General features: G+C 42.4%; 1 protein-coding gene across 3 annotated transcripts in view; it reads left to right on the top strand.

Moving 5' to 3' along the window:
- The window catches only part of LOC123588722 (acyl-coenzyme A synthetase ACSM1, mitochondrial-like), a 46139-nt gene extending 34568 nt beyond the window's left edge, over positions 1-11571 (top strand). For 2 of the 3 annotated variants that reach the window (XM_045459864.1, XM_045459863.1), the window contains exons 9-14: positions 1304-1384; positions 1934-2035; positions 7263-7390; positions 8672-8771; positions 9647-9766; positions 11246-11571. In XM_045459864.1, the coding sequence (XP_045315820.1) occupies positions 1304-1384; positions 1934-2035; positions 7263-7390; positions 8672-8771; positions 9647-9766; positions 11246-11332 (618 nt within the window). In that variant the 3' untranslated portion in view covers positions 11333-11571. Of the gene's footprint in view, positions 1-1303; positions 1385-1933; positions 2036-7262; positions 7391-8671; positions 8772-9646; positions 9767-10560 lie in introns of all 3 variants that reach the window. The other variant, XM_045459865.1, reaches the window with a different exon arrangement.
- The last annotated feature ends 15222 nt before the right edge of the window (positions 11572-26793 follow it).

The raw sequence follows: 26793 nt of genomic DNA, 5'->3' as shown, positions 1-26793 counted from the left end.
TCACAGTTTATATTTGGACAAGGTGGAGGGTGGTGGAATGGGAGCTACCTACACCCATGACATCCCTTTACATTAATTATTTGCAACAATAGACAGAATACTCCCTTATACTTGACTGGTGCTGTATTTCTCAATGTACTTTCATACCTACTGCCTCGTCTATGGAACATTTTCCATATGCCTGTACTGTGAGCAATAGCATAGCAAAGGGGAAAGAGCTTCCCCTCCCAGGAACTCAGACACCAGTTCAGATCTCAGCCTTGCCAATCACGGGCTTCAAGACCATAGGCATAGCATTGAACCTTCCAGAGTCTCTGCTTCTCCATCTCCAAAATGGAAATATTATCCAGTCTTTCTAGGTTGTAATAAGGGAGATGAAAGGATGTATATAAAGCTCTGGCTACAGTGTCCAACCGCTTGTACATACTCACCTTGCAGTTACTCTTGTATTTAAGCAGGGGTTGCACTAGAATGCTGGATATAGAAATGAATGGGGCAGTCTCTATTCTCAGGATGCTTGTTATCCACTGAGAGAAACAGACAAGCAAAAATAAGTATGATGCTCTGTTGGCTACAATGGAAGTATGAAGGGAAAATACTACAGAAGAAATCTCCCAACTGACTTTTCTTGGGGGCTGAATAATAGCAGGTAGTAGTTGTTTATTGAACATAACCTGGTGTGCCTGGCACTGGGTGAAGGGTTTTCCGTACACCCAGGTACTCTGGGAGGTAAGTGTTATAATTACCCACCTTTACAGAAGAGAAATCAAAGAGGATTAATTGGCACACAACTGGAGTGAAGATTCATATCCATGAAACAAATCCTAGTCTGACTTAACTTTAGAAAAAAATGATATTTTAGAGTACCATAAAGGAGGAATATGGTGTATCAGGAAGATAAAGGCGGTGGGGCAGTTCTCTAGCAGAAGGGACAACACAAACAATATGAATACTCTCAACACAGCTCTGAATAATTGAGACTAGGTTCCTGTCACTGTTCAACAGCCCCAAGTAAACATTAATGGTTTCATGGCCTTCCTCCAGCAAATGGACACATGTCTGACATATAGTGGGCCCACCACACCTGATATTACATGCCTACAGGTGCTGTGAACATCTGCAGACCAGAGTTGGGTCAATGCCTTGCACCTTACCTTGAATCTGGGCCTTCTAGCTTTCTCATAAGAGCTCTTTGCACAGCATCAAATGACATTGGTGAGCCAGGATGCTGTGTATAGTTCTTGATGCTTTGTAATCAGCCAGGACTCTTTGACCAACCCCATTTTCTTTCTTTTGTAAACAGGGAATAAGTTGTGCCACTTTACGGGGAATGAAGATCAAGCCGGGTTCCATGGGGATAAGTATCCCCCCCTTCGACATCCAGGTTTGGTCCTAAAGACATTGGCCAGGAATAGTTAGGGCTTAGCTGGGATTGGACAATTGTGTGACACCAGGTGACAGAACCAGCTGTTCCCACCCCACTCCCCTGCCCCAGTTGCCGTCCTTCCTCCTCTCCTCCTATTTTCCCTCTGATTTCCTTGGGAGGCTTCGTTTGAGAGCTGCAGTATCCTGGGCAGGAATGCAGCTGAGCCTGGCAGCTGGAGGCCTCACACACAACAGATGGGACCAGAGCACCGGGAGCACCCTGGCATCTCTCTCCATCAGCTGGTGCTTCTAGTTTTTGCTCATCTGTGTCTTCCAGCTTGACGATGCATTTGCAATGCTTGTATATCCATGAAACAAATAGACCCATGACTGGGATTTCACCATTTGCTGAATTCAAACACTTTTGGAAGTTTTAATTTATTTTCTGACAGGGCTTCTCCCCCCATTTATTCTCACTGGTGTCACAGGAATAGTCAGCTAACGTTTGGGTGTGGCAGGTGTGTTGGGGTGGCCCTGCAGGGCGGGATTCACAGGCCTCTTGCTCCAGATCATTGATGAGAAGGGCAACATCCTGCCGCTCAATACTGAAGGCAACATTGGCATCAGGATCAAGCCAACCAAGCCCCTGGGCCTCTTCATGTGCTATGAGGTAAGTGGTAACCCTCGCCTGACCCCTTCCAGGCCCTGAAAATCCCTGCAGGGAGCTGTGTGGGTGCTGAGTGAGTGGGGGTGATTCAGCTCTGCACCCTGAGCCTTCTTCATACCTCCTGTCATTCACTCCAACTCAGTGAAGCCTCTTCTTTAAAAAACTTTTTTCAGTGTTCATTTGAGAGAGAGAGAGAGAGAGAGAGAGAGGTGGAGGGGCAGAGAGAGAGAGAGACACAGAATCCGAAGCAGGCTCCAGGCTCTGAGCTGTCCACACAGAGCCCCATGAAGGGGCTCGAACTCACAAATCGTGAGCTTATGACCTGAGCCAAAGTCAGAAGCTTAGCCAATTGAGCCACCCAGGTGCCCCCAATGAAGCCTCTTCTAATTAATCTCCCGTGTTCCCACATCCCTTCCTGTCCTAAGCCATCTGGCATTTAAGTGCTGATGGGGTAGAAAGAAGTCTGGTTTCAGAAGCAGCATACTTGGGTAACAATGATCTTTTGTGGTTGAGAGTGCAAGCTTTAACTGGGTTCACATCCTACAGTTCCATTTACCAACCACAAATCTGTTAACAATGCTGAGCCTCCAGGGGGCACTTTTGTCTGCACTTCACAGAGAAAGAAACTGCAGATTGGAAGAGTTGTATGTCTTCTGCATGTCAAATAAATGGCCGCTCTAGGATTCAATCCCACATCTTTTTGGTCCCCAGCACCTATATAAGAAATTGAGGGATTACATAAAACTGTGACAGATTCTAAGGATACCTGAAACTCTTAACCAGACAAACCCTAGCCTGGTCAGTAGTGGCCACTAAGAAGAAATTCTCAGCTTCCAAGATTGGCCAGGGGAGGGTGGACAGACCTTGAAATTGACCTCAGACCCATCTCCTTTCTCCACAGTAACAGCCATTCGTATCACTGTTGTCACTCTATGGCCTATGGCAGGGGAAGCGGGGCATGCTTCTTTTGAGATATTATTGCCCAAAAGCAAATATGCAGACCCTAGCCTTTATTCACTGTAGCACAATTTTAAATGTGTATAAAAGAGAAAATTGTAAACACAGAGTAACACGTATATACTTCAGTGGTTCTCAACCCTGCATTTGAGGAGATTTAAAAATATTAATTTTTGGATCCAACCACAGAGATTCTGGTTAAATTAAACTGGGAAAGTCCAGAGCAATGACAGTTTTTTCTTAATTGGAAATTATATATTTCGTTTTACAAAGATCTCCTCAGTCTATGCCCAAACCTGTATATGTATGTCATTTCACATGCTCTCATGACTATATGTTGTCACCCCTCCACTGAGATTTGTTTGCTTTTTTCCTTTCATTTTTTTATTGAGATAAATATATATAATATGAAATTTATCCTTTTCACCATTTTTAAGCACACAATTCAGTGGCATTGAGTAAATTCACAATATTGTGCAATAATTACCACCATGCATCTGCAGAAAATTTCTTTCATCCCAAACAGAAACTCTGTTCTCATTGAACAACTCCCTCTTCCTCATATTCCTAGCGTTGGTAACCTTTAATATACTTTTTGTCTTTAAGAATATGCCTCTTTTAGGGGCACCTGGGAGGATCAGTCAGATAAGCGTCCAACTTCCACTCAGGTCATGATCTCATGGTTTGTGAGTTCGAGCCCCATGTTGGACTCTGTGCTGACGGCTCAGAGCCTGGAGCCTGCTTCAGATTTCTGTGTCTCCGTCTCTCTCTACCCCTCCTCTGCTCCTGCTCTGTCTCTCTCTCTCTCAAAAATAAACAAACATTTAAAAAATGTAAAAAAAATATGCCTATTTTAGGCACCTCAATTAAGTGGAATTGTGCAACATTTGCCCTTTTGTGTCTGGTTTCATTTCACCTAACACATGTTTTCAAGGCTCCCTCATGTTGTAGCATGTACCAAATGTCATTTTTTAAGGCTAAATGATATTCCATTATATGTATGTACTATGTTTTGTATATCCATCAATTTCTTAATAGACATTTGGGTTATTTCCACCTTTTGGCCACTGTGAATAATGCTGCAATGAACATTGGTGTGCAAGTATCTGTTTGAGTTCCTGCTTTCACTTCTTTTGGGTGTATACTCAAAAGTGGAATTCCTGGATCATACGGTAATTCTATATTTACTTTTTGAGGAATTGTCAAAATGTTTTCCACAAGTGGCTATACCATTTTCTATTTCCATCAGCAACGCACAAGTGTTCCAGTTTCTCCATATCCTTGCCGATATTTGTTAAATTTTCAGGTTTGCTGTTGTGTATACAATGGTCATTCTAGGGGCGCCTGGGTGGCTCAGTTGGTTAAGCATCCAACTTCGGCTCAGGTTATGATCTCACGGTTCGTGGGTTTGAGCCCTGCGTCGGGCTCTGAGCTGTCAGCTCAGAGCCTGGAGCCTGCTTCAGATTCTGTGTCTCCCTCTCTCTCTGCTCCTCCCCCACTCAGGTTCTGTTTCTCTGTCTCTCAAAACTAAATAAACATTTAAAAAATAAAAAAAAAAATACAATGGTCATTCTAATGGGTGTGAAGTGGTATAGTATGTCATTGTGCTTTTGATTTGCATTTCCCTAATGACTAATGATGTTGAGCATCTTTCCATATTCATATTCTTTTTTAAACTATTTTTTAAGTTTATTTATTTATTTTTGAGAGAGAGAGAGAGTGCAAGCAGGGGAGGGCAGAGAGAGAGAGAATCCCAAGCAGGCCCTGCACTGTCAGCGTGGAGCCTGATGCTGGGCTTGAACTCACAAGCTGTGAGATCATGATCTGAGCTGAAACCAAGAGTCAGACACTTAACCGACTGAGCCACTCAGGCACCCCTTCATATTCTCATTGATCATTTGTGTATCTTCTCTGGCCAATTGTCTGTTGAAGTCCTTTGCCTATTTTTACAATTGGGGTTTCTGTTGTTGTTGATTTGTAAGAGCTCTTTATTCATTTTGGATATGAATCTCTTATCAGATATATGCTTCCAATATATCACATATATTACTTCCATTCAGTGCGTTGTCCTTTTACTCTCTTGATAGTATCCTTTGATGTAAATTTTTAAAAATTTGATAAGGAACATTTTTATTTTTTTTTTGTTTCATGTGCTTTTGGTGTCATAGTCAATAAATAATTGCCAAAAACAAAGTCATGAAGACTTTCCCCTATGTTTTCTTCTAAGAGTTCCAGAATTTCAGTTCTTCTGTTTAGGTTTTTGACCCATTTTGAGTTAATTTCTGTGTATGGCATATGGTAATTTCATTCATTTGCATGTGGACATCTTAGTTTCTCAGTGCCATTTGTTGAAAAGATTAACTTTCCCACTGAATGGTCTTGGCATTCTTGCCTAAAATCCAGTTGGAAGGGAACCTAAAAAGAGATGTCATTCAATGTTTTTAAAATGTTTTTTTTTTTAGGGGGCACCTGGGTGGCTCAGTCCAACTCTTGATTTTGGCTCATCATGATCTTATGGTTGTAAGATTGAGCCCTGCTTCAGGCTCCACTCTGGGCGAGGAGCCTACTTAGGTTTCTCTCTCTCTCTCTGTCTCTCTGTCTCTCTCTGTCTCTCTCCCTCTGTCCCTGCTCTCTTGTTCACTCTCTCTCCTTCTGCCTCTCTCTCTCTCTCTCTGAAAAAAAAATAAGCTCAAAGTAAAAAAATAAAACTTTTTTTTTTCTGGAACCTCTTAAAATCATTTTATGTTCCACGTGAGGGATGATGCTAACACACTGCTTAGTGGTTGAGTGCAGAGGCTGAAGAGTAAGAATTTTAAATTCAAATACCAGCCCTTCCACTGACCAGCTGAGTGACTTTGAGCAAGTTATTGTGCTTTTCTGAACACTCATTTCTTCTACTAAATGGGCTGTAAAAATCTAGCCCCACATGAAACCTGTACATGCATGTTCAGAACAGTTCTATTCACAACAGCTTCAAACCAGAAACAAGCCAAATGCCCTTCAGTAGGTGGACATCCAAACTGGAGTTCGTCCATAACGTGAAATACCATTTAGCAATAAATAGGATCAAAGTACTGATGAATGCAAGAAACTGGATGAATTTGCAGAAAATTATATGGAATGAAAAAATTAAAAAAAAAAAAAAAGAGCTAGACCCAAAAGGTTGCATACTATTACAGGATTCCATTTATGTAACATTCTTAAAATGACAAAATTATAAAACTGGGGAATAGATTAGCCACTGTCAAGGGGGTTGGGATTTGGAGGGAGGAGGGAGGGAAAGCAGGAGGGAGGTCGGTATGATACAAAAGAGCAATGATCCTTGGGACTGTGGGAGCCTTCTGTGTCTTGACCATGGTGGTGGATGCAGGAACCTGCACATGTGATAAAGTTGCAAAGTACTGAATACACCAGACACACACATAAGTACAAATAAACCACTGGGAAATCTGAGATTGGTGGATTGTAGCAATGTCAATATCCTGGTTGTGATATTGAAGTACAGTTTTGCAAGATGCTACCATGAGGGAAACTGGGTAAATGGTACACAGGATCTCTGTGTTATTTCTTATAACTGCATGCAAGTATACGATTATCTTAAAGTAAACAGTTTAATTTGAAAAATACCAGCCTTATAGGCTTTCTGGGAGGATCGGGTGAGACAGTATTGGGGGAAGGAAATTCTTTTAACAAAAGTTTTTGACACCTCTCATTTTTTCAGACACACTGTGAATGCTAAGTTGAGAACAATAAATAAAAGGGTCCATGCTCTAGTGGAAATTTTATTCTACTAGAGCTCCACCCAAAAATTTGTCCTTAAAATTGGCTCATTATTGTCCACTAATTGGCAAGTAGTGTGCATTGAGTACTTGGAGGTAGTGAAAATAGACTCAGAAAGATTACAAAACTTGTCTCAGTGCCAGGTAGAACAAGGAGCAGAATTTGAACCCAGATCTGAGTACCAGGTTGTGGGTCATCATTGCTAAACTAATTGCCTTCAGGGATGCCTGGGTGGCTCAGTCGATTGGGCATCTGACTTCAGCTCAAGTCAGGATCTCACACTTTGTGAGTTCGAGCCTTGCATCAGGCTCTGTGCTGACAGCTCAGAGCCTGGAGCATGCGTCAGATTCTGTGTGTGTGTGTGTGTGTGTGTGTGTGTGTGTGTGTGTGTGTCTGCCCCTTCCCCTCTCTCTCTCAAAAATAAACAGTAAAAAAAATTTTTTTTAAATTTAAACTAATTGTCTTCAACAAACGGGTGCTGTTATCTTTTCAGGACAACCCAGTAAAGACTGCAGAATTGGAGTGTGGGGACTTTTACAACACTGGGGATAGAGCAACTATGGATGAAGAGGGCTACATATGGTTCCTCGGGAGGAGTGATGACATCATCAATTCCTCTGGGTAGGTATGGCTGATCTGAGCCAGGAAGCATCACTCTCACATGCCTGATGGGATCTAGCTTGTCCATACATTTGTCCATGCATTGGTGATTTGACCCTCAGGCTAATTCTGAACAAAGCTTTGTCTATGAGGTCCTTTTCTGGGGCTATCTGTGTATCTTCCCCAAGCCCTGCATCCAGAAGAATCAATCGAAATGAAGTTCAACAAGGTCTTCAAGAGGAACATAAGACATTATACAACTTAGGGGCACCTGGGTGGCTCAGCTGGTTAAGCACCCAACTTCTGCTTGTGTCATGATCTCGCAGTCTTTGAGTTCAAACCCTATGTCGGACACTGTACTGACAGCTCAGAGTCTGGATCCTGTTTCAGATTCCCTGTCTTCCTCTCTCTCTGTCTCTCCCCCTCTTGCACTTTGTCTGTCTGTCTGTCTGTCTCTCTCTCCCCAAAATAAATAAACATTAAAAAAAGACATTATACAATTTAAAGGATTTGGAAGGAAGACTTTACTTTGACCCCTACTGGTTGAGGAAGCTTATTCTATGCTTGGCTTCTCTGATCAGACACAGCATTTCACAGAAAAACTTAATAGTAAGTAATAGCAATTAACCTCTATGGAGTGCTTCCTGTGTGGAGGCACACTCCGCAGTGCTTTATATTATCCAGCTCTCAATGCTAGAAGGCACATGCAATTATGCCCATTTTGCAGATGAGGAAACTGAGTTACCAGTGAAGAAAGTTTCCTAAAGTTTCAAAGGGAACGGGCTGCAACCCAGATTTGAACTAGTTATCTGGCTCTAAGTCTGTTGTCCCTAACACTTAGGTGATTTAAAAGATTTTTGGCATATTACACTAGAGTAACAAGTCCTCTTGGAGATTTCAGGGAGTGAGTTTGTTTCCTTTTTTAATTTCTAAAACATGCTAATGTAGTGGGGAATAGGATACAGAGTTTACATGAATGTTTAAGGTAAAAGTTGAGGCTGCCAATAGGTTTCATGCCAGGGGAAGCTGCTTGAGCCAAGCCCTGGAACCCAGGGAGGACTAAACCTGGGCCCTCTTCCCAGACCAGAGGCAGTGAGGTGAGAAACCCTGGGGAGCATGTGAGTGTTGTATTGTGTACATGAAGTGCAAGACAGAGGAAGTTCACAGGTATCTGGGCTCCCTGAGACAGTTATCCTACATGGCAAAGGAAGATGTGACTCTGCAAAATATGACACTTGAAGGCCTGGGTCACCCAGCCCTGCCAGCTGCTCAGAAACCAAGAAGGAGTCATTGATCCTCCAGGTACCGAATCGGGCCAGCAGAGGTGGAGAATGCCCTGGCTGAACATCCAGCAGTGGCTGAATCAGCTGTGGTGAGCAGCCCAGACCCGATTCGAAAGGAGGTAAGGAGGAGGACACAGAGGTCATCTTGTCTGTGTGTGGGCACCTGGAAGGCGGGTGCAAGAAAGACATCCCCCAGGCCCTATTTTCCCAGCCTCCCACCTAAGGTGAAGGGAGGGCAGAGAGCATGTGCATGTGCATTTACACTGTGTGGTCACCAGAGGGCACTGGGCCAAAACTGTGACAAAATGGTGCTTGTGAATCCAGCACACTGAGGCATCCAATCTGCTGTTGAATGAGCCCTTGCTCTGTGCCAACTCATTTCCCCCTCGCAACAGCCTAATTCTTTAAGGATTCTGATATCCTTTTTTACAGTAAAGAAACAAGCATAAAGAGATTAAGTAACTTGCCTGATCACAAAGCTCTTAAGTGGTGGAGGTGGAATGGGAATTTGAGTAATCCTTCTCTGGATCATGCATTCATTGATTCAACAGGTGTGTGCTGACTACCTACTATGTACAAGGCCCTGTGCCCTGTAATAGGGACATAAGTAATATAAAACTATCTAATTACCAACATTTATTTCATGCCCACAGATGTCTATCTACAATAATAGTAAAAATGGTGATGATAATGATAGGAATACAAATAATTTAAACTGGCTGCATGTTTTGCATGTAATATCTCAATGAATCTTGACATAAATGCAACGAGGGGTGAAGCTATGCTATCCCCACATCACTGAGAAGGAAATGGAGGCCGAGAGGTTATTTTCTAAGACAAAGAGTAGAAATTGGAAGTATGGAAACTGGTCGTGTTCTTCTGCAAAGGCTCAACTCTCCCCTTGTTTTTCCATTTACTTAATAAACATTTACTTTTTAAACTATATAATTGGTTGCCACTCAGCCTGAGCCTTCACTCTGGTTCTGCACTACAGGTGGTGAAGGCATTTGTTGTCCTGACCCCGGAATTCCTCTCCCATGACCAGGACCAGCTCACCAAGGAGCTGCAGCAGTATGTGAAGTCAGTGACAGCCCCATATAAGTACCCGAGGAAGGTGAGTGAGGGCAGATGGATGGGATGTGCTCCCCTCCAGTGGTTCCTGGGGCTCTGCTGCCCCAAATCCGCTAGGGTGGCCAAGGAGAAGCTTATGTAGCCAACAGAATGAACATTTTCCTATGCAGAAGAAGCAGTTCAACTCAGGGATATGGGGGAACCAACTTAATCAGAGGAAACCTTTGTCCTGTGTCAAAAACATGGCTGGCAGGTCAACGTAAAGAAAAAAATTGAGACAAGTGCCCAGAGACATCAAGGTTATTTGTAATCTTTGAACATTTGGAAAAGAAATTCCAATCAATAACTGCTACACATTTTAAAAACATTATTCGTAGTAAGAAATACATTCTAAATTGCAACCCAGTACATGTATAGATACATAACAAATAAAGGCTAACAAAGTAATATTAATTCTAACATACAATACATTCTGAGAGTTTTTATTCTACTTCATTTGTTTTCAAGGCCATGTGCAACCTATGGAAGTGTTCAGGAATAGAGAAATGATTACATTATTTATGGTATTTAATGTAGTCCTATAATTTAAAAAGACAATGCAGATCTTTTATTTGTAACTTGAAAACATCACAGTATCTTATTAAGAGAAAAAAGCAGGCTGTAAATGAATATACCTAATATCATATTTGTTGGAAAACAACAGTTTGAAAGGATACATATGCCACAAATTAACATTTCCTTCTTTTGTAATAATACGTTGCTGCATTTTCTGACTGTTTACAATCAGGACATAAAGCTATACAGCTAACATTTATTGGCATTCACCATGTGTACCAGGTCCTGGACTCAAAGATTTACATTTTTACTATTTGATTTAATCCTCTTCAAACCTGAGATGCTGTAACCACCCATTTTACGGAGCAGAAACGGAGGCTCAGAGACTCCCAGTAAATTGCCTGAGGTTGGAGTTAATAAAAGGGTGGAGCTGGAACTCAGACCCACGTGTATCTGACAAGAGATCATGCTTTGAATGTTGGGCTGTCCTGCCTCTTAGGAGGAAAACAGAGGATGCATGAAAGTTAGGATGGACTAGAGGTTATTGGGGGTAACAAATAGCCCCAAAATCTTAGAACCTTATAATAAGGGAAGTTTCTTCCTTGCTCATACCACATGTCCACCATGGTCCTCCTGGGACCAGGATAAAAGAGTACCCACCATAGGTAACTACTAGATGCTATAAGAGATGGACAGAGAGGTGACCAGACTCAGTTGTTCCCAAGTGTTGTGTTCAAGGTGGCACACTTCACTCCCACTCACATTTCACTGGTCAGAGCGTGTCACAGGGCTACGTCCAGCTTAGTGGGTCAAAGGACAATGTGACATACTTGGTGGAGCCTAGTGAGGCCACTACATGGTGCCAGCCTGTCTGGGGGACTGTGCAAAGGCAAAGAAGGGAGGTGGGGCAATGGTAGTAAATGATAGCAGGACTAAGTCAGGATGGGTTTGCTTCATCCTCAACCAGGTGGAATTTGTCCCAGAGCTGCCCAAAACCATCACTGGCAAGATTAAGAGAAGTGAACTTCGGAAAAAGGAGTTTGGTCAGATGTAATCAGCAAAACACTCAGAAACCACTCTATAATCTTGACCAAATCCCTGGCTGCCTCAGTTTCCCCGCTATGGAGAGGGTGAGAAGGGGAATGTAGAGCACTATTTTTGCAAGAGCATCAGGAGGGCCCATGTTCTAGCATTTTTGTTCTCTTAAATTAATATGTTATTGTCCTCCCTCCACATCCCTGGGTAAGTGCTCCAAATGTGGTCTGGTAATAAAACATTGACATCAGCATCCGAGGCGACCTTGTGTTGTGCTTTTATTCTGTGAATAAACTGGCACCAAATGCTATCCCTCCATAATTCTCCCCAAGTTCCATCAGAGAAAACTCTGGTGCCAGGGGCCCTGGGTGACTCCTTATGCCCATTCAACAACTAGGACATAGAGGTCAGGGGGACACTCCTGTGGCCCCAGGTGTCCATCTCTGTCTGGCTTGCCCATGCCCTGCTGAGGATGAGGCCAGGGCCAGAGCTAGTGAGGTGGCCGGGGAAGGGGGAAAGGGCCGAGGGCAGCCCAGCGTGGTGATTCCACTTGTTCGCAAGACCATGGCTCCCTGCTCCATCCACCATCCCATGGATCTGCTGCCACTGCCTCTGAATGCTGCGGCTGCTGCTGCTGCTGCTGCTGCTTCCCGACCCCAGCCTGCACCAGCAGGTGAGTGAAGGATTTGCCCTTTGGGGACTCAGGAGTCCTGCAGGACTCCTCCAGCTCTTTTCCGGGGTGCCCAATCCTGCATTCCTTCCATGGGGCCCAGGAGTTCTGTTTCTCCAGCCCTGCCTTGGGGCCCCCACTCACTCACCTTTCCCAGGGCCTAGGTATCCCTCAGCCTCACCAGGGTCTAGGAGCCCTCCCCACACTTTATAACCTCCTCCTGCCATCCGCAGCCCTCCCAGCTGCTGGCCTGGGGTCCTGTGAGCTGCCCTTCACTCCATCCACCCTTGGAGACCAAGATGGCACCCGAAGTGGGGGGCACTGGAGGATGGGAGAAAAATGGGCAGAGGGAGCTGAGCCTGAGGGTGGGGGAAGCACATATTGTCTTTTGCTCACCCACCCCAGGATCGCCCTTGAAGGGTTCCCTCTGCAGCTACTTACTTCTGAGGTGCACAGACACACACACACACAGAGAAAGAAACAGACACCGCAAGCACAGATATGGAACACAGGCATGGAACCACCCACAGCGTCTGGGACTCAGGTATGGGGCTCATGGACAGGCTCACAGACAGACCCAGACTGCAGACATAGCCAGTGTCACCCTGAGTGGAACACACACACACACACACACACACACACACACACAAACACAGATACACACGGAGGGATACACACACACAAAGGGGTACACACACTCCTTCAGGGTCACATGAAATAGCCCCATGAAACAACCTCAACACACACTGGACACACACACACACACACACACACACACATGGAAAACACACACACATACACATACAGGTATGATCAGGAACACCAAAAGGAGCCACAGATTCACACACATGCAACCAATACACACACAGACAGGAAATACAGATACATACAGATACACTCCCTCAGGGATACATGTGACCCAACAACATAATATAGCCACAGACAGAGAATTACACAGCAAACATACCCTCATTCAGAGACACAGACACAGATACACATGCATACACAGAAGACTCTTGGGTAGTCGAAAGGCAGAAAACTCATGTCCACAGTCACTATACCCACAGACACAGAACTCACAGGGGCACAATGCAGATTACACACACACACACACACACACACACACACACACACACCATCCAGGACAGCTCTAGCACTCCAGTGGAGGCCACTACAAGAGGAAGGGGTGCACAGACTCTGCCCATCTAAGTTGTCATTGAATGGGGTGTTTTCATGGATCCAACCCACTGCTGGGCATCTGCCCCATGTCAGTGCCTTATTGAGGGTTGTGCCTAGGCCTAGACTCCAGAGAGTGGCCAGGGTATGGTGGCCACAGGGATAGGGGCACAGGGTAGGGACAGGGTACACTTAGGTGAGAGTGCTTCATGGGGCCAGGTCAAGTGAGGTGAGTCTCCCCAGGACCCTTGGGGTGTGTCAGAGTGGGCTGTGCCCTCTCCCACAACAATAGCACTAATGGCATCATCAGGACTAGTATATGACAGCATTATGGTCACCACACAGATGAATGGCCGTCATCCTGAGGTGGAGGAGCCGGGCTGTGACCTTGCTGCCTGGTTTGGCTCATCTTCTGTACAGGGTGACCTGGAGCAAAGCTGGGTTGTGGTGCCAAGCATCTCCGTGGCCCCTCCTCCCTCTGGAGTCTCCAGGCCCCAGCTTCCCCTCTCCCAACGTCCCCTCCCAGACCCAAGTCAGGAGTGAACTTTTTCTCAGCCTGGGTACAGCCTTCCCTGTGAGGGCTCTGAGCCCAGTTCCCCATCTGTGCAAGGGGTTGGAGATGGTACCGACCACTGGGTCCTGAGAGATGATGTCTGCAAAGGAAAAGGCTTAGCACAGGCCTGAAACTGGAGGGAACTGTGGTTTCCACCTGTGTTACCTTTAACAGCTGTGCAAATATAAGGCACCAGACTGGGAAGGCACATGCCCCATGGAGGTGATGACACTGATATCCACTAGTGCTCAGCACGTGGCTTTCTCTTGTCCTCAGCACAGTTCTGGACACCAGCATGGCCACTCCCATTTTACTGAAGGACACCAGCCCAGGGTCACACAGCTGGTAAGCAGCAGAGTTGGATCTCACTAGGCTCCTGGCCCCACCCCTAGGGACCAAGAAGGACTCCCCAGATGGGAGGCTGACTTTGGCTTTGGGGACACTTCCTCACCTCCATGAATGATCTCACTTGTTCAAGGCCCCCAAACTCTGTTAACTGCTTCTTCTTTCCCTGATCCCTGCTGCAGTTATACTCGGGATGACCCTGGCCGCACTTCATGGAATTCCCTAGGCCCCCTTATAGTCAGGGCCCTCTCTTCACTTTTAGGCCAGTCGGACTCTACCTCTTCTGTAGCTGGTCTCTCCTTGAGACCAGGAGACCAGGACAGCCCAACACTGGGGCTCATTAGACAGGCAGCAGCATCTAAACGAAATTGAACACTATTGGGTTTTTACACCTGTTCTGGTTTGGTTTTGCTTGTTTTCTGTGGTTTCTTTGTATTTAGGTATTTAGCAGTGCCAGAATGGGTCCTGTTACAATACATTTACATAAAAATAAAAGTGAGGGGGTTCAGAGCAATGATTTTCAGCTGCCTTGGGCCTGAATGAGTTGGGGAAACATTGTATCAATCATGTAGGGAACTATTTAGGAAGCTCAGCTCAGGACAGGGCCCAGGAGAGATGATCACAGTGGGTTTGTCTAGTCACCTGGGTCCCTGGCCCCTCCCCACCTGCTTGGCCCTCCCTGCCCAGCACAGCTGGTGCTGCCAACAATCTGGGTGTTGTCCCAGGTCCCTCAGGAGGGAAGCTGATGAACTACTTTTCTTAGAATGCTCTCATTCCTGGAGACCTCAGGAGATCCCATGTGAGTCAGTTGAATTCTCCCCCTGTAAGGTTCATAATGTACAGCCCATGCTAATCGGTCAGAGGGTCACACAGATAAGTGACAGATCTACCACTGTTTGTGGTGTTAAAATGTCTAGGTCAATTAGAGCTGATGTGGGGACCAGACAGTCTTCTCACACCAATATTCCAGGATATTCCAGGCCAGGAGACATTTTTTATTACATTTTTATCATGCTCCTATCATTCAGTTCAAATATAGCTCTTTTTCTTTGGGATTTCTTGATTCATATTCTACTTCTAGAGGAACTTCTCAATTTCTAAATATATGGGAATTTCTAGTTACCTCTTAAATTATTGGTGATTTCTAGCACATTCTATTACCAAAACATGCTTTGTGTGATTTCCTTCCTCTGAAATCATTTCATTCCTTTGAAATTTCCCTTATGGCCATAATAAATAGAGTGAATTTTTGTAACTGTATCCTCTGTGCCTAAAGTGAATGTGTCCTCTACAGTGTTATGTACATGTGGACACATATATGGATATAGCTGTGGGATTCAGATGTTTTGCTATCAAGATCTCTATCTTATGGATGTTCTATCTGCTTTGACTTGCTGAGAAGGGGTTAAATCTTCCTGTCTGCTTGCATATTTGATTGTTCTTGCAGTTCTGTCCTCCTTTGCTTTCTCTGTTGTTCAGCTGTTGCCCATGGGAGATGGGAGTTCAGAAAGGAAGGAGAGAACACTCAGAAGAGGTGACAGGGAGCTGGGCTGGGAGGGCCCAGAAACCAGAAGGTTGGCCAAGTTTCCAGAGAGGAACTGTTGTTGGGATGGCACGTGGTGGTGCACCAGGTGGGAAGCGGTTTTTTAAAAATGAGGTCACATGGGGTGTCCATATTGCTCTACCAGGGGTGAGGGCAGCTGATTGGCCGAGAGAGAGTATAAAGGTTCTGGGTTGCTAAGGCAACACCCAGACAGTCTGGTGAGGCCTTGGAAGAAGAAGGATCTTCCTCTGTTCCACCTGCTCCTGACAGTCCACTTAACCTGCTGTTTGTGTCCTGCTCACCTAGTGATTTACTGACCTGCTGACCCACTAACCTGTCTGAACCCTCCCCCCTCCCCTCTTATACTTGATCTGATCCTGGTCCTGTCCCTGACCCCCTTCTTCTCCTGACACACCCCTTCCTTAACCCCACCCCCTTTTTATACACCTCCCCCCTTTCCCACCCCTCCCCACTCCTCCTTTGCCCACCTACACCCCATCCCCTGTCTCCACCTCCTGCCTGGAACCCTAGAGTCCCCTTAAAGGACCAGGACAGGAAGGTGCAGAGGCTGTTTTTCTGGCTCCTTGTGTTTGGGTGTCCCAGTTACCCAAACACAAATGTGAGTAAACATGGGACATTGGTGGATTCTTCCTTCCTATTGGGTTCTTTCACACTGTGGTTAAACAACAGCTTTTCCATGGGGCTTTTGATAGGACCTTCAGAAGAACTTCATTTCTTCCTGAAGACTGAGGACCACAGGACAGGTTTCTCCACCAGCCTGAAGTGGTTGTGGCTACAGCTGTCCACATCAAGTTCTGGGTCCTGTCTGTGCTGCTTGGTCCAGAAAGAGCAACGTTGACAGGATGTAAACCTGAACATAGTAGATTTATAGTGTCAAGAAGGAAAGATTTGTGAAGATACTAAAAAAGCTATTGAGCTGATTGACTTAAATAGGTGTTTCTATGATGTGTGAATTATTTCATTAAAGTTGTTTTTAAAAATGTCAAGAACTCTTATTTAATAGGAACTATGGGTATTAGACTGTCTCCTGGAAGCCCTGTTAAGACCATGCTTCAAGCTTTGTAAGCTTAGGGTCCATCTTTTAGGTAGTTCATTTTCCTATCAGCACATTGTTCATATTTGTGAAGTTTGGTAGCCCTGGAACAGTGGTAACTGGAGCATTGGTGTTGGTACTAGAGTGTTAAAGAGTGAAATGTCTCTGAGCTCTGTGCTTCCTGGTTTGTTGACTTTTAGCAACTTCTGAATCATCCCTTTGCCTCTGGTCTTGGAGGCTGCCCCCAGGCTGTGTCCAACTGTGTTGATAGGAACCTCATAAGCCCAGCAGAAACTAAGTGGCTGCATCTTGCTTGGACATTTACAATAGGAAAATCACTAGGAGCGATATGATCAGGAAGTGAATGAATTGTTGTCCTTTCTTTAGCTAAGTATGTGCAGAGTGTTGATTTACTCAAAGCAAGAAGGGTTCTGAATGTCCTTAGGATTGTCCCAAATATAATGAAATACCTGGTTCCCAGTGTGACTATTTCACTCTTTCATTGAAAAGCAAAACTTGTACCCCTAGGAGAGTGAGAGAGGCAGACAGACAGACAGGGAACACCATAGACATAAGTAGATTTCTTTAGATTGACATGTACCAGATCCTTAGAGTGGGATCTGGAAAGTCCCATTAGTCAGGAATAACCCTTGCATTGAGGCAGGATCATTCCACATGAATGCTCCCGATCTAAATAGAATCTATTCTCTTTCCTTTGAGACTATGAAGAAAGAAAATTCTTGATCGTCTTTATTAGGATTTTTCCCCTGTACCTAGGCTGCCTCTCAGAGATCAGCTCGTTCCCTACATCATCTCTGAATTCTTCCATAAACTAACTTGTCTTGCATTTCCCACCTCCACCTACTCATGGCCATTGACTGTGAGAACCTAGCGTTACTGGCCCCATTGGATCTAATCTAGTTAAGAAGCAGCTACTGATATCAGCAGCCAGACAGTGGCCAGATGCACCAAGAGTGCCCACGGCTGAAGATGTTTTACCTTCGTGACAAGATGGCCTCTGTCCTTGGTGCATTTGAGCCCCATGACCAACTATTGTGCTGACAGCTACTGCTTTCTTTCAGACAGTGGCTACTCAAAGATAGTGTATATTTCCCACCATTACACATTTTCATGACCTCATCTCTGAGACCTGAATACAAAAATGTTATAGATTTCAGAAGCTACTTTCTAGACAGGTTTATGTGCCAAAATTAAGCTTGGTATGTGAATTAGTATGAATTGCATCACGAGTGTTTTGCTCCTAAAAGACTTCTAAGTCCAATTTTTGTAGAATGATATGTGTTCTGCTCTTTTGGTGACTGTATCCAGGAGTTTTGTAATCTTTTAGAAATGAATTTTCAGAGTTGCTGTCGATTAATTTTGGCACAATACCATGAAATAGAAACATGAATTCTTTCATTGGCTATTTGGAGATGTGTGTTCAAGTAACTTAAAATCCCACAGATATTATCAAATTATACAAGATCACCTGATTATGCAAATCTTTATGTACCTCAGAAATCTGACATTTTGAGCTATGATTCAGAGTCAAGTGAACATTGAAAGAAAACATCAAGAAGTGAACAATAATGTGTAATTTATTTATTTTTTGGAATAATAATCCCATATTATTATGATAACAGCTGCCCATCTCTCTCAGATATATCTGTATCTGTAAACCTCTTTCTATAGAACAACCTCATTTGTATCTCTAGTACATTTTTTGTTTTTCTTTCTCCCATTCTTCCATGAATTTGGGGCATATTTTGGAGATGTTCCAAAGGATTTTATCCACATAATTCATGAATGTACAGTAGAAGTCATTGACTTCTTATCTACTATAAATTTGCATTTTCTTACTTTTTCTGTTTTACATTGGCTTATAAATTCTTACTATTAAAACACAGTTGCAATGTGTTTGTCAGCAAAGTAAAATTTCTAAGTGTTGTCTATTTTTCCTACAGCTTCAGCGTCGTATAATTTGTATATAATAACAACACCTTTTTAAAGAACATAGTTTGTTGATATTGGACATATGTAAGCAGCAATGAGACCATCACCACAGTAAGATAGCAAACACAGTAATCACCCCCAAAAGTTTGTTCCTGCTCCTTTGTAAGCTATCTGTCCTCTTGCTCCTCTATGAGGAGACATTTGAGAGGTGTGCTTATAACTTCCTGGAGGCTGGTAGAGGGTTCATAAAGATGATTCTTTGTGACAGATATATTGTAAATATCTTTAAGAATCCTCATTGTCTCCAATATTATCTCAGCCTGTCCATATTTTGCCTGACCATTTCCCCCTTGGCTCTGATGTGTTTGAAATTCTGTGGAAACATAACATTAATACTGCCTCCATGGGAACTTGTGCTTGTCTAATTTACCTCTGGAGAACTGTTTTCACTGTGAGTATACTCAAGTACCTTATAGATAGAATTGTAGTCATAAGTAAGCAGAAAATATTATAGCCACGGGACCTTTTATATGCACTCAGTATTATAAATTTCCCTCTACTACATTCAATTTTCATTATCATTTAGATTGAAATACTTTACAATTTCTGTAGAAATGTCTTCTTTGACCTATATGGGCTTTTTAAAAAATTCAACTGTAATTAAAATACAGTGTAATACTAGTTTCATGTGTTCAATATGATTCAGTGATTTCATGTACTTGTCAGTTGCTCATCATAGTGTACTCTTGATCTACTTCTCTTTCACCCATTCCCCCATGACTCCTCTCTAATCCATGTGTTTTTGACAAGCTTGTTGTTTAATCTCATTTTTTTGGTCATTCTCCAGCTAATAACTTTGTTCTTGATGTCTAGTTTGAGCCATCTGTGGTCTGAGAACATTGTATGATTTTGTTTACTTTGTTCAGATCTCTCTGTGACATCTCAAGTACCTGCTATAATTTTATAATGTCTTCAGAGAATGACTCTGGTCAAGGAAGCACTTTTTGCACTTTCTGGAAATGTTTGTGGTCATTTATGTTGCTGATTGTGTGTTTTCTCTAGCCATCTCCCACTTCCTTTCTGATTTGAAAACCTTTGTTGGTGGTGATGTGGGAAAAATCATAGGACCTGATTTGATGGCAGTGTCAGTTCAGGAAATAGCTGAATGCATAAGACATTTCTACAGTGTTTCTGGTGAGTCAGAGGCATATTTTAGTCCCAAGATTTTGCCTTTACTTTTGTTTTGTCTGAAACTCTGAAACAGAGTGATCCTGGACTTTATTATGGCTATTGGACTTTACAAAAAATAATTGCAAGTAAATGGAGCATTAGTTATTAATTTAAAATAAGTCTGTCATTTCCATTATTGAAGATTGGTAGTTTTGTATCTGTTTAATAGAATGGAAACATAACTTTTGGTCAAAAATAAGATATCTACCTTAATTCTCTTCCTTAGAAATGGTTGTTGAAATATCACCAAGTAGAAAAGAAATTCTTTCTATAGTTTGTTATAGTTCTAAGTTTTTATTATACTGGGCCATGGCTACATTTTTCTAGAATGTCTCCTGAGGCAGAGGAAATAAAAACAAAATTAAATTATTGGGACTATATGAAAATAAATAGCTCCTGCTCAGCAATGGAAACAAATAACAAAACTGAAAGACAACTTACTAAATGGGAGAAGATATTTGCAAATGACATAACTGATAAAGGGTTAGTACCCAAAATATATGAAGACATTATACAACTCAACAGCCAGAAAACAAATAATACAATTTACAAATGGGCCGAAGTCCTGAATAGGCATTTCCACAAAGAAGATGGCCAACAGACAGATGAACAGATGCTCAACATCATTCATGGTCAGGGAAATGCAAATCAAAACTACAATGTGATATCACTTTATACCTGTCAGAATGGCTAAAATCAAAAGACAAGAAAAAACTAGTGTTGGCAAGGATGTGGAGAAAAAGGAACCCTCATGCACTTTTGGTGGGAATGCAAATTGCTGCAGCCATTTTGAAAAACACTATGGAATTTCCTCAGATAATTGAAAATAGAACTAACCTATGAGGCAGTGATTGCACTACTGGGTATTTACCCAAAGGATACAGAACAAAAAACAGAAAACTACTACTAAAGGATATATGCAGCCCTGTGTTTATTGCAGCATTATTTATAATAGCCAAATTATGGAAGCAGCCCAAGTGTCCATCCATAGATGAATGGATAAAGAAGAGGTGACATCTATATCTATATCTGTATATCTATATCTATATATCTACACACCACAAACACACACACACACACACACGAATATTATTCAGCCATAAAAAGGAATGAAATCTTGCCATTTGCAACAACATGGATTGATAGAGAGGATATAATTCTAAGTGAAAGGTAAATACCATATGATTTCACTCATATGTGGAATTTAAGAAACAAAACAAATGAACAAAGGGGAAAAAAGAGAGATGTACCAAAAAACAGATTCCTAATTTTAGAGAATAAAGTGATGGTTACCAGAGGGGAGGTGGGTGGGGGGATGGGAGAAGTGGGTGATGGGGATTAAAGAGTACACTTTCCATGACGAACCCTGAGTAATGTACAGCATTGTTGAATCACTATACGTGCACCTGAATCGAATGTAACACTGTATATTAACTATACTAGAATTGCAAAACTTAAAAAATAATTTATTTTGCTGAACCACACCTTTATTATAATACCACATTGGATTATGATTTTGACTTTTTGTCACGAGCTATATTTTTGTAAAAAATATTGTTTCTACATCAAATTTAATTTTGTTTATCGCTCATCTAGGTAAAGACTCGAGTATATGAAGGTAACATTTCAGGCTTCTATCTTCCTTGTAATCTTTTCTTTTTAAATCTTTTTAAAAAAAAGATTCAAAAGCCTGATGCGGGGCTTGATCTCACAAACTATGAGATCATGACCTGAACCAAAATCAAGAGTCAGATGCTCAACCAACTGAACCACCCAGGTGCCCTGTAATCTTTTCTTAATACAGCTGTTCAATGTGGTTTCTAATTCAGCTAGAGGTAAAGACATTGATTTATCTGGTCTAGTTAGCCCGTTAACTCTTTACAGTTAGGATGTTTGCATCCTAAGCGACAGCACAGATTGAGTGGCCTCCAGCTGAGACAGGTGACCAGGTAGAAAAAAAAATCAGATAATTAGGGAGAAGTGGATGAGTTTAATTCTGGACAGAAATGTTTAAGAAGCCAGTGACAGGAGTATTTTGGCATGACCTACCTATTGGGGGAAATGTACAGACTAAGGCACTATCTGAGCCTGTCAAGAAGCTCAAGGCTTAGAGAAGAAGTCAGATATTGTCAGGCTGAGTGTGTGTCACTAGAGAGGTTTAAAACATGTGTTATGAGTCCTGGGTGGAGGGAGCCTCTAATGCTAGTGGAGAGTGAGTGAAAGTGAGCAATATGCAAAATGGGGCTAATGGATTGTGTATGGGCTTCATGGACTTTGCTGATTAAGTGACTTGGCACATAGTGGGTCCTCAAATGCTGGTGTTACCATGGGGAATACAACACTGCTGGTATAGAGAAGGGTGACCTCAGGGCAGCAGAGCTCTCACATTATACAGATAGAAGGTAAGTTTGTAGTTTGGGACCGAATAGAATTAAATACCTATCAGAAGACTCTGGAGTCCTGGGCTGTGTTCTAGGTGCCTTCCATGTGCTATCTACGTGTAAGGTGAGTGTTTCCTACATGGTGTTTACCAGTAATGCAGGTGGTAATGTTTGCATCTTTGGCTTTCATCACCTTGTGATTTGGGGAGATGAGGAGTTATCCAGGGTCCTATCCACTACGTAGTAAAGCTGAGATTTTACCCAAGTGTGTTTGATTCCAAGACCATACCCACCTGAGCATCCTGCCCTGGTTCTCATGAAGGGACCCTGTGGAGCAGCAGAAAGACATTGGAGGCCTCTGAGTGCCAAGCGACATTTAGAATAATTTCTCTCTCAGTATTTCTTTAAATGTTTATTTACATATTTTGAGAGAAAGTGTGTGCGTGAGTGGGGGAGGGGCAGAGAGAGAGGGAATGAGAGAGAATCCCAAGCAGGATCCATGCTGTCAACATAGAGCCTTACATGGGGCTCAATCTCACCAACCATAAGATCATGACCTGAGCCAAAATCAACCAACTAGGCGCCCAGGCGCCCACCTCTCTTGTTATTGTTAATTAATTAATTAATTAATCTATTTATTTAAAAGACTTACTTCTTTTTGAGAAACAGAGTGTAAGTGGGGAGGGGTCAGAGGGAGAGAGGGACAGAAGATCCAAAATGGGCTCTATGTTGACAGCAGTGAGCCTGATGTGGGACTCGAACTCATCAGCAGTAAGATAATGACCTGAGCTGAAGTTGGATCTCAACTGACTGAGCCACCCAGGTGCCTCTTTCGTTATTTTTAAAGGGTGGGTGAATCAGGTGGGGGAAAACCTGGAAGAAATTAGGTGGGTTATTTTTTCTTTTTGACTTTTGTTTTTAAAATAATTGCACTGATTTGTTTATTTGAGCATGAAGGATGGAATATATGTATGTAGGATACTTGACTTTTCTTCATTTCTCCTCTGGTGATGTCAGCACAATTTGAACTGTTCATATATTCTAAGAAGAATGTTGCTTAATGATGGGATATTAGGGGGCTCCTGGGTGACTCAGTCGGTTGTGCATCTGACTTCTGATTTTGGCTCAGGTAATGATTGCAGGGTCATGGGATCAAGCCCTGTGTTGGACTCCACACTGAGCATGGAGTCTGCTTAGGATTCTCTCTTTCTCCCTCTACCCATCACCCACTCATGTGGTCTCTCTCTCTAAAAGAAAAAGAAATAGAGAGAGAGAGAGAGAGAGAGAGAGAGAGAGAGAGAGAGGGAAAAAGAGGACGGAGAGAAAAAAAGAAAGAAAAATAAAATGCCACTAATTAAAACTTGCTTTCTTTAGGGACCACAGTAATGCCAAATGTTTTATGTGACCACAGTGCCAGATCATGTGCCTTTGGTGTTGACACAGTGGGTAATTTGATGTTACTGGTTTTGGTAATAATCTTAAGAGATTGCTTTTTTATCTTTTTGGTTAATTTAGATCAAATTTATGAGAAGATTAAGTACTCCATGAAGGAAAATGCAAACCTTGCAGAAAAAATATCCATTTGTGAACAGAAGGTATAATCATCCTTCCCCACCCCCCCACCTTTTTTTTTCATTTTCATGATTTCACCTGGAGTTGTGTTCACTTCTGGCTCACTGATTTTGCTGTGTCCTCTTTCATCCTGATGTCCCGTTTCATTCCATTCTATACCAGGCTAAATTCAAAGCAATCATCACATATGTAAAATACCACATTCTTTATTTCTGTAATGACTTACCCATCAGAGGCAGGTTTTTATGTGACCATAATTAATATTTTTGAATTCTGAATCTTCTGTTACATATTTGTGTAGATCAATGGAGCAAAGAAATGTGCTCAAGAAACCATATGGCAAAATAAGTTTCCCTCTTACGAGGCACATAGATGAAGATAAAAATCCCTTCTTTGTCCTGGGGCGCCTGGGTGGCTCATTCAGTTAACCATCCAACTCTTGGTTTCGACTCAGGTCCTGATCTCATGGTTCATGAGTTCAAGCCCTGCATCGGGCTCTGTGCTGACTGTGGGGAGTCTGCTTGGAGTCAGCCTGCTTGGGATTCTCTCTGTCTCTCTCTGTCCCTCCCCTGCACATTTGCTCTCTCTCTCAAAAAAAAAATTTTTAAAAAAGTATTAAAATACCTTCTTTGTCCTTTAAAAATGGAAGTAAAAGTAATGAATAAGTAATCCTGATGACTATATGTTTTGTTGAAGAATAACAGTGAGACACTTGAGCACACTAATGAATTTTTTAATGATATCATTCAAAGTGTGCATGATTTGTGGCAATCTGAGGTAAATCAGAATGTCAAGAATTGGGACTTCCTGAGTGTTTTGCTACTGAGAGTTAGCATAATTTGATGTTTGAGCCCTTTTGGTCATTGGATGAATTGAGCCCCTCAACCTTCCATGCTGTTCACTGCTGTTTCAAGCAGTAACATCACAGTGCCTAAATAAAAAGGTTTTGTTATTTATTTATTTATTATTTAAAAAAAAATAGCACTTTACTTAAGAGTTAGGCAGAATTTGTTTTCATAACCCTGGCTTAATTTTTATATCATTCAGTGCTGCTGGGAGAGAGCACTAAAGGTTTCTAGCCATGTTGAACAGTTATGTTCCTCTTAATGCAGAGCAGAGAGTTTTGAAAGTGAATCTGGTGACGATATTTATCTTCCATAAAGAAAAGTCATTCATTTGAGCTGTTTGGCTTGAAAGATTTTACACTTTCTTCCCTTTTTCTTTGTTATCCAGTGACAGTCCCATTGTCTCAAAAGCAAGATAGTTGCTCTGAAAAATTTACACCTTCCACTATTCTCTTCACCCTTCATTTTTTTAATGTGTCTCACTTTTCTCTTTGACCCAAACTGGATCGACTGTTTTTAATGATACAGAGACTGACTGTGGGGTATGTTCTGTTGACAATGCTTCTTTGTGACACATTGTCCAGTGTTTGTTTGGAAAGCCTAGTACACATTTTGTTTCTATCCTACTTGCAAGCTGGGGAAAGAAAAACCTACAAAGAACTTGGAAGGTGCTATTTTAGTAAACACTTCAGAAGTTTCAGAAGTAAATTCCCTCTACTTCCTGCAGGATTTCCATTGTACACTTTAGCTTTGAAGAAAAACAAAATTTTCATGCCTTAGAACATTAGATTTATATGTTATCTACTGAGTGATCTTCTTGGGACCCAAGTCACTAAAGAGAGGGTTTTGCTCAGGTTCACCTCCCCCTTCATGAAATTCAGACCAGCGAAGTGAAACGGAAGGCTGAAGAACATCCTGTGCAGAAACAAAATGCTCAGCTTAAGATCTGAAAGAATCGGGTAACAAAATTTACTATCAAACGTTATATAAACCAGAGAATTGAACATCATTACTTCCTTTTTAAGTTTCTCTTCTTTAATTGTGGTAAAATACATACATTAGAAAGTTTCCCATCATAAACATTTAAGTGTACATTTTAGTAGTGCTAAGTACATTCACATTCTTCTATAATCATTACATCTTTCTCAAATCTGTCTTAAAGTCAGGAGATACTAGTGCATGCATCAAGGATTTGATGCAGGGAGTCTTGAAATCTAATAAATGTAACCTGCAATAGGTGTTGCTTGGAGGGAAGAAAACTGCATTTAGTAGAATGAGTTTGTTCTGGGAAGGTAAAAAGTGGCTTCCTGCCTTTGGAATTCTGTCCTTTCTCCTCTCCCCCCTCACGGCCACACTCATGAGACCAGATGCACACACAGAAGTAAACTGTTTTATGCTTGACAGGCAGCAAAAGGGAACATGGAGACAACTGTGATACATTGAGATGTGTGGAAGGGGAAAAGGAAGCCGAATGGGAAACGCAGAAGAAGAATGTAGATGTTCTTGATGGAATATGTAGACGAAGACAGAAGCTCACAGAAGAGTGAGACTTTCAGGAGTTAATTGTTACAAACACTGTTGTAAGAACAAATGTGTGAGACAATGGGGATAATTATACTTTGTTTGAGCACATTTAACACCAACTATACTTTTACCATAGTAATCAGTAAAGAATTGTGTTTCTCCCTTCTGCCTTTATTTCTGTGATCTGCATCTTCCTTCACTTTGTGGAAACCTCAGGGTTCATTTTCATTGTCCTTTACATTTCAGTCCCATCGTAGCAACATGACTGCCATATGTCTATAATTTTTTGTTAAACTCTAGACATTGGATAGGAAATATTTGGAGAAGAATTCAGGTGTACTATGATGGTATCTTGCTGCGGATGAGATGGGAGTTTATGTCTGGTAGGAGATCAGGGTCACCAGCAGTACTGAATCCTGTGAACTCAGTTTTCCTTCCTTTTCCTCTTTCTTTTCCCTTCCCTTCCCTTCCTTTCCCTTCCCTTCCCTTCCCTTCCCTTCCCTTCCCTTCCTTTTCCTTCCCTTCCCTTCCCTTCCCTTCCCTTCCCTTCCCTTCCCTTCCCTTCCCTTCCCTTCCCTTCCCTTCCCTTCCCTTCCCTTCCTTTCCTTCCCTTCCCTTCCCTTCCCTTCCCTTC

Source organism: Leopardus geoffroyi, chromosome E3 (genome assembly GCF_018350155.1).
Source record: "Leopardus geoffroyi isolate Oge1 chromosome E3, O.geoffroyi_Oge1_pat1.0, whole genome shotgun sequence".
Classification (NCBI taxonomy): domain Eukaryota; kingdom Metazoa; phylum Chordata; class Mammalia; order Carnivora; family Felidae; genus Leopardus; species Leopardus geoffroyi.
This window is presented reverse-complemented; position numbering and strand designations above follow the sequence as displayed.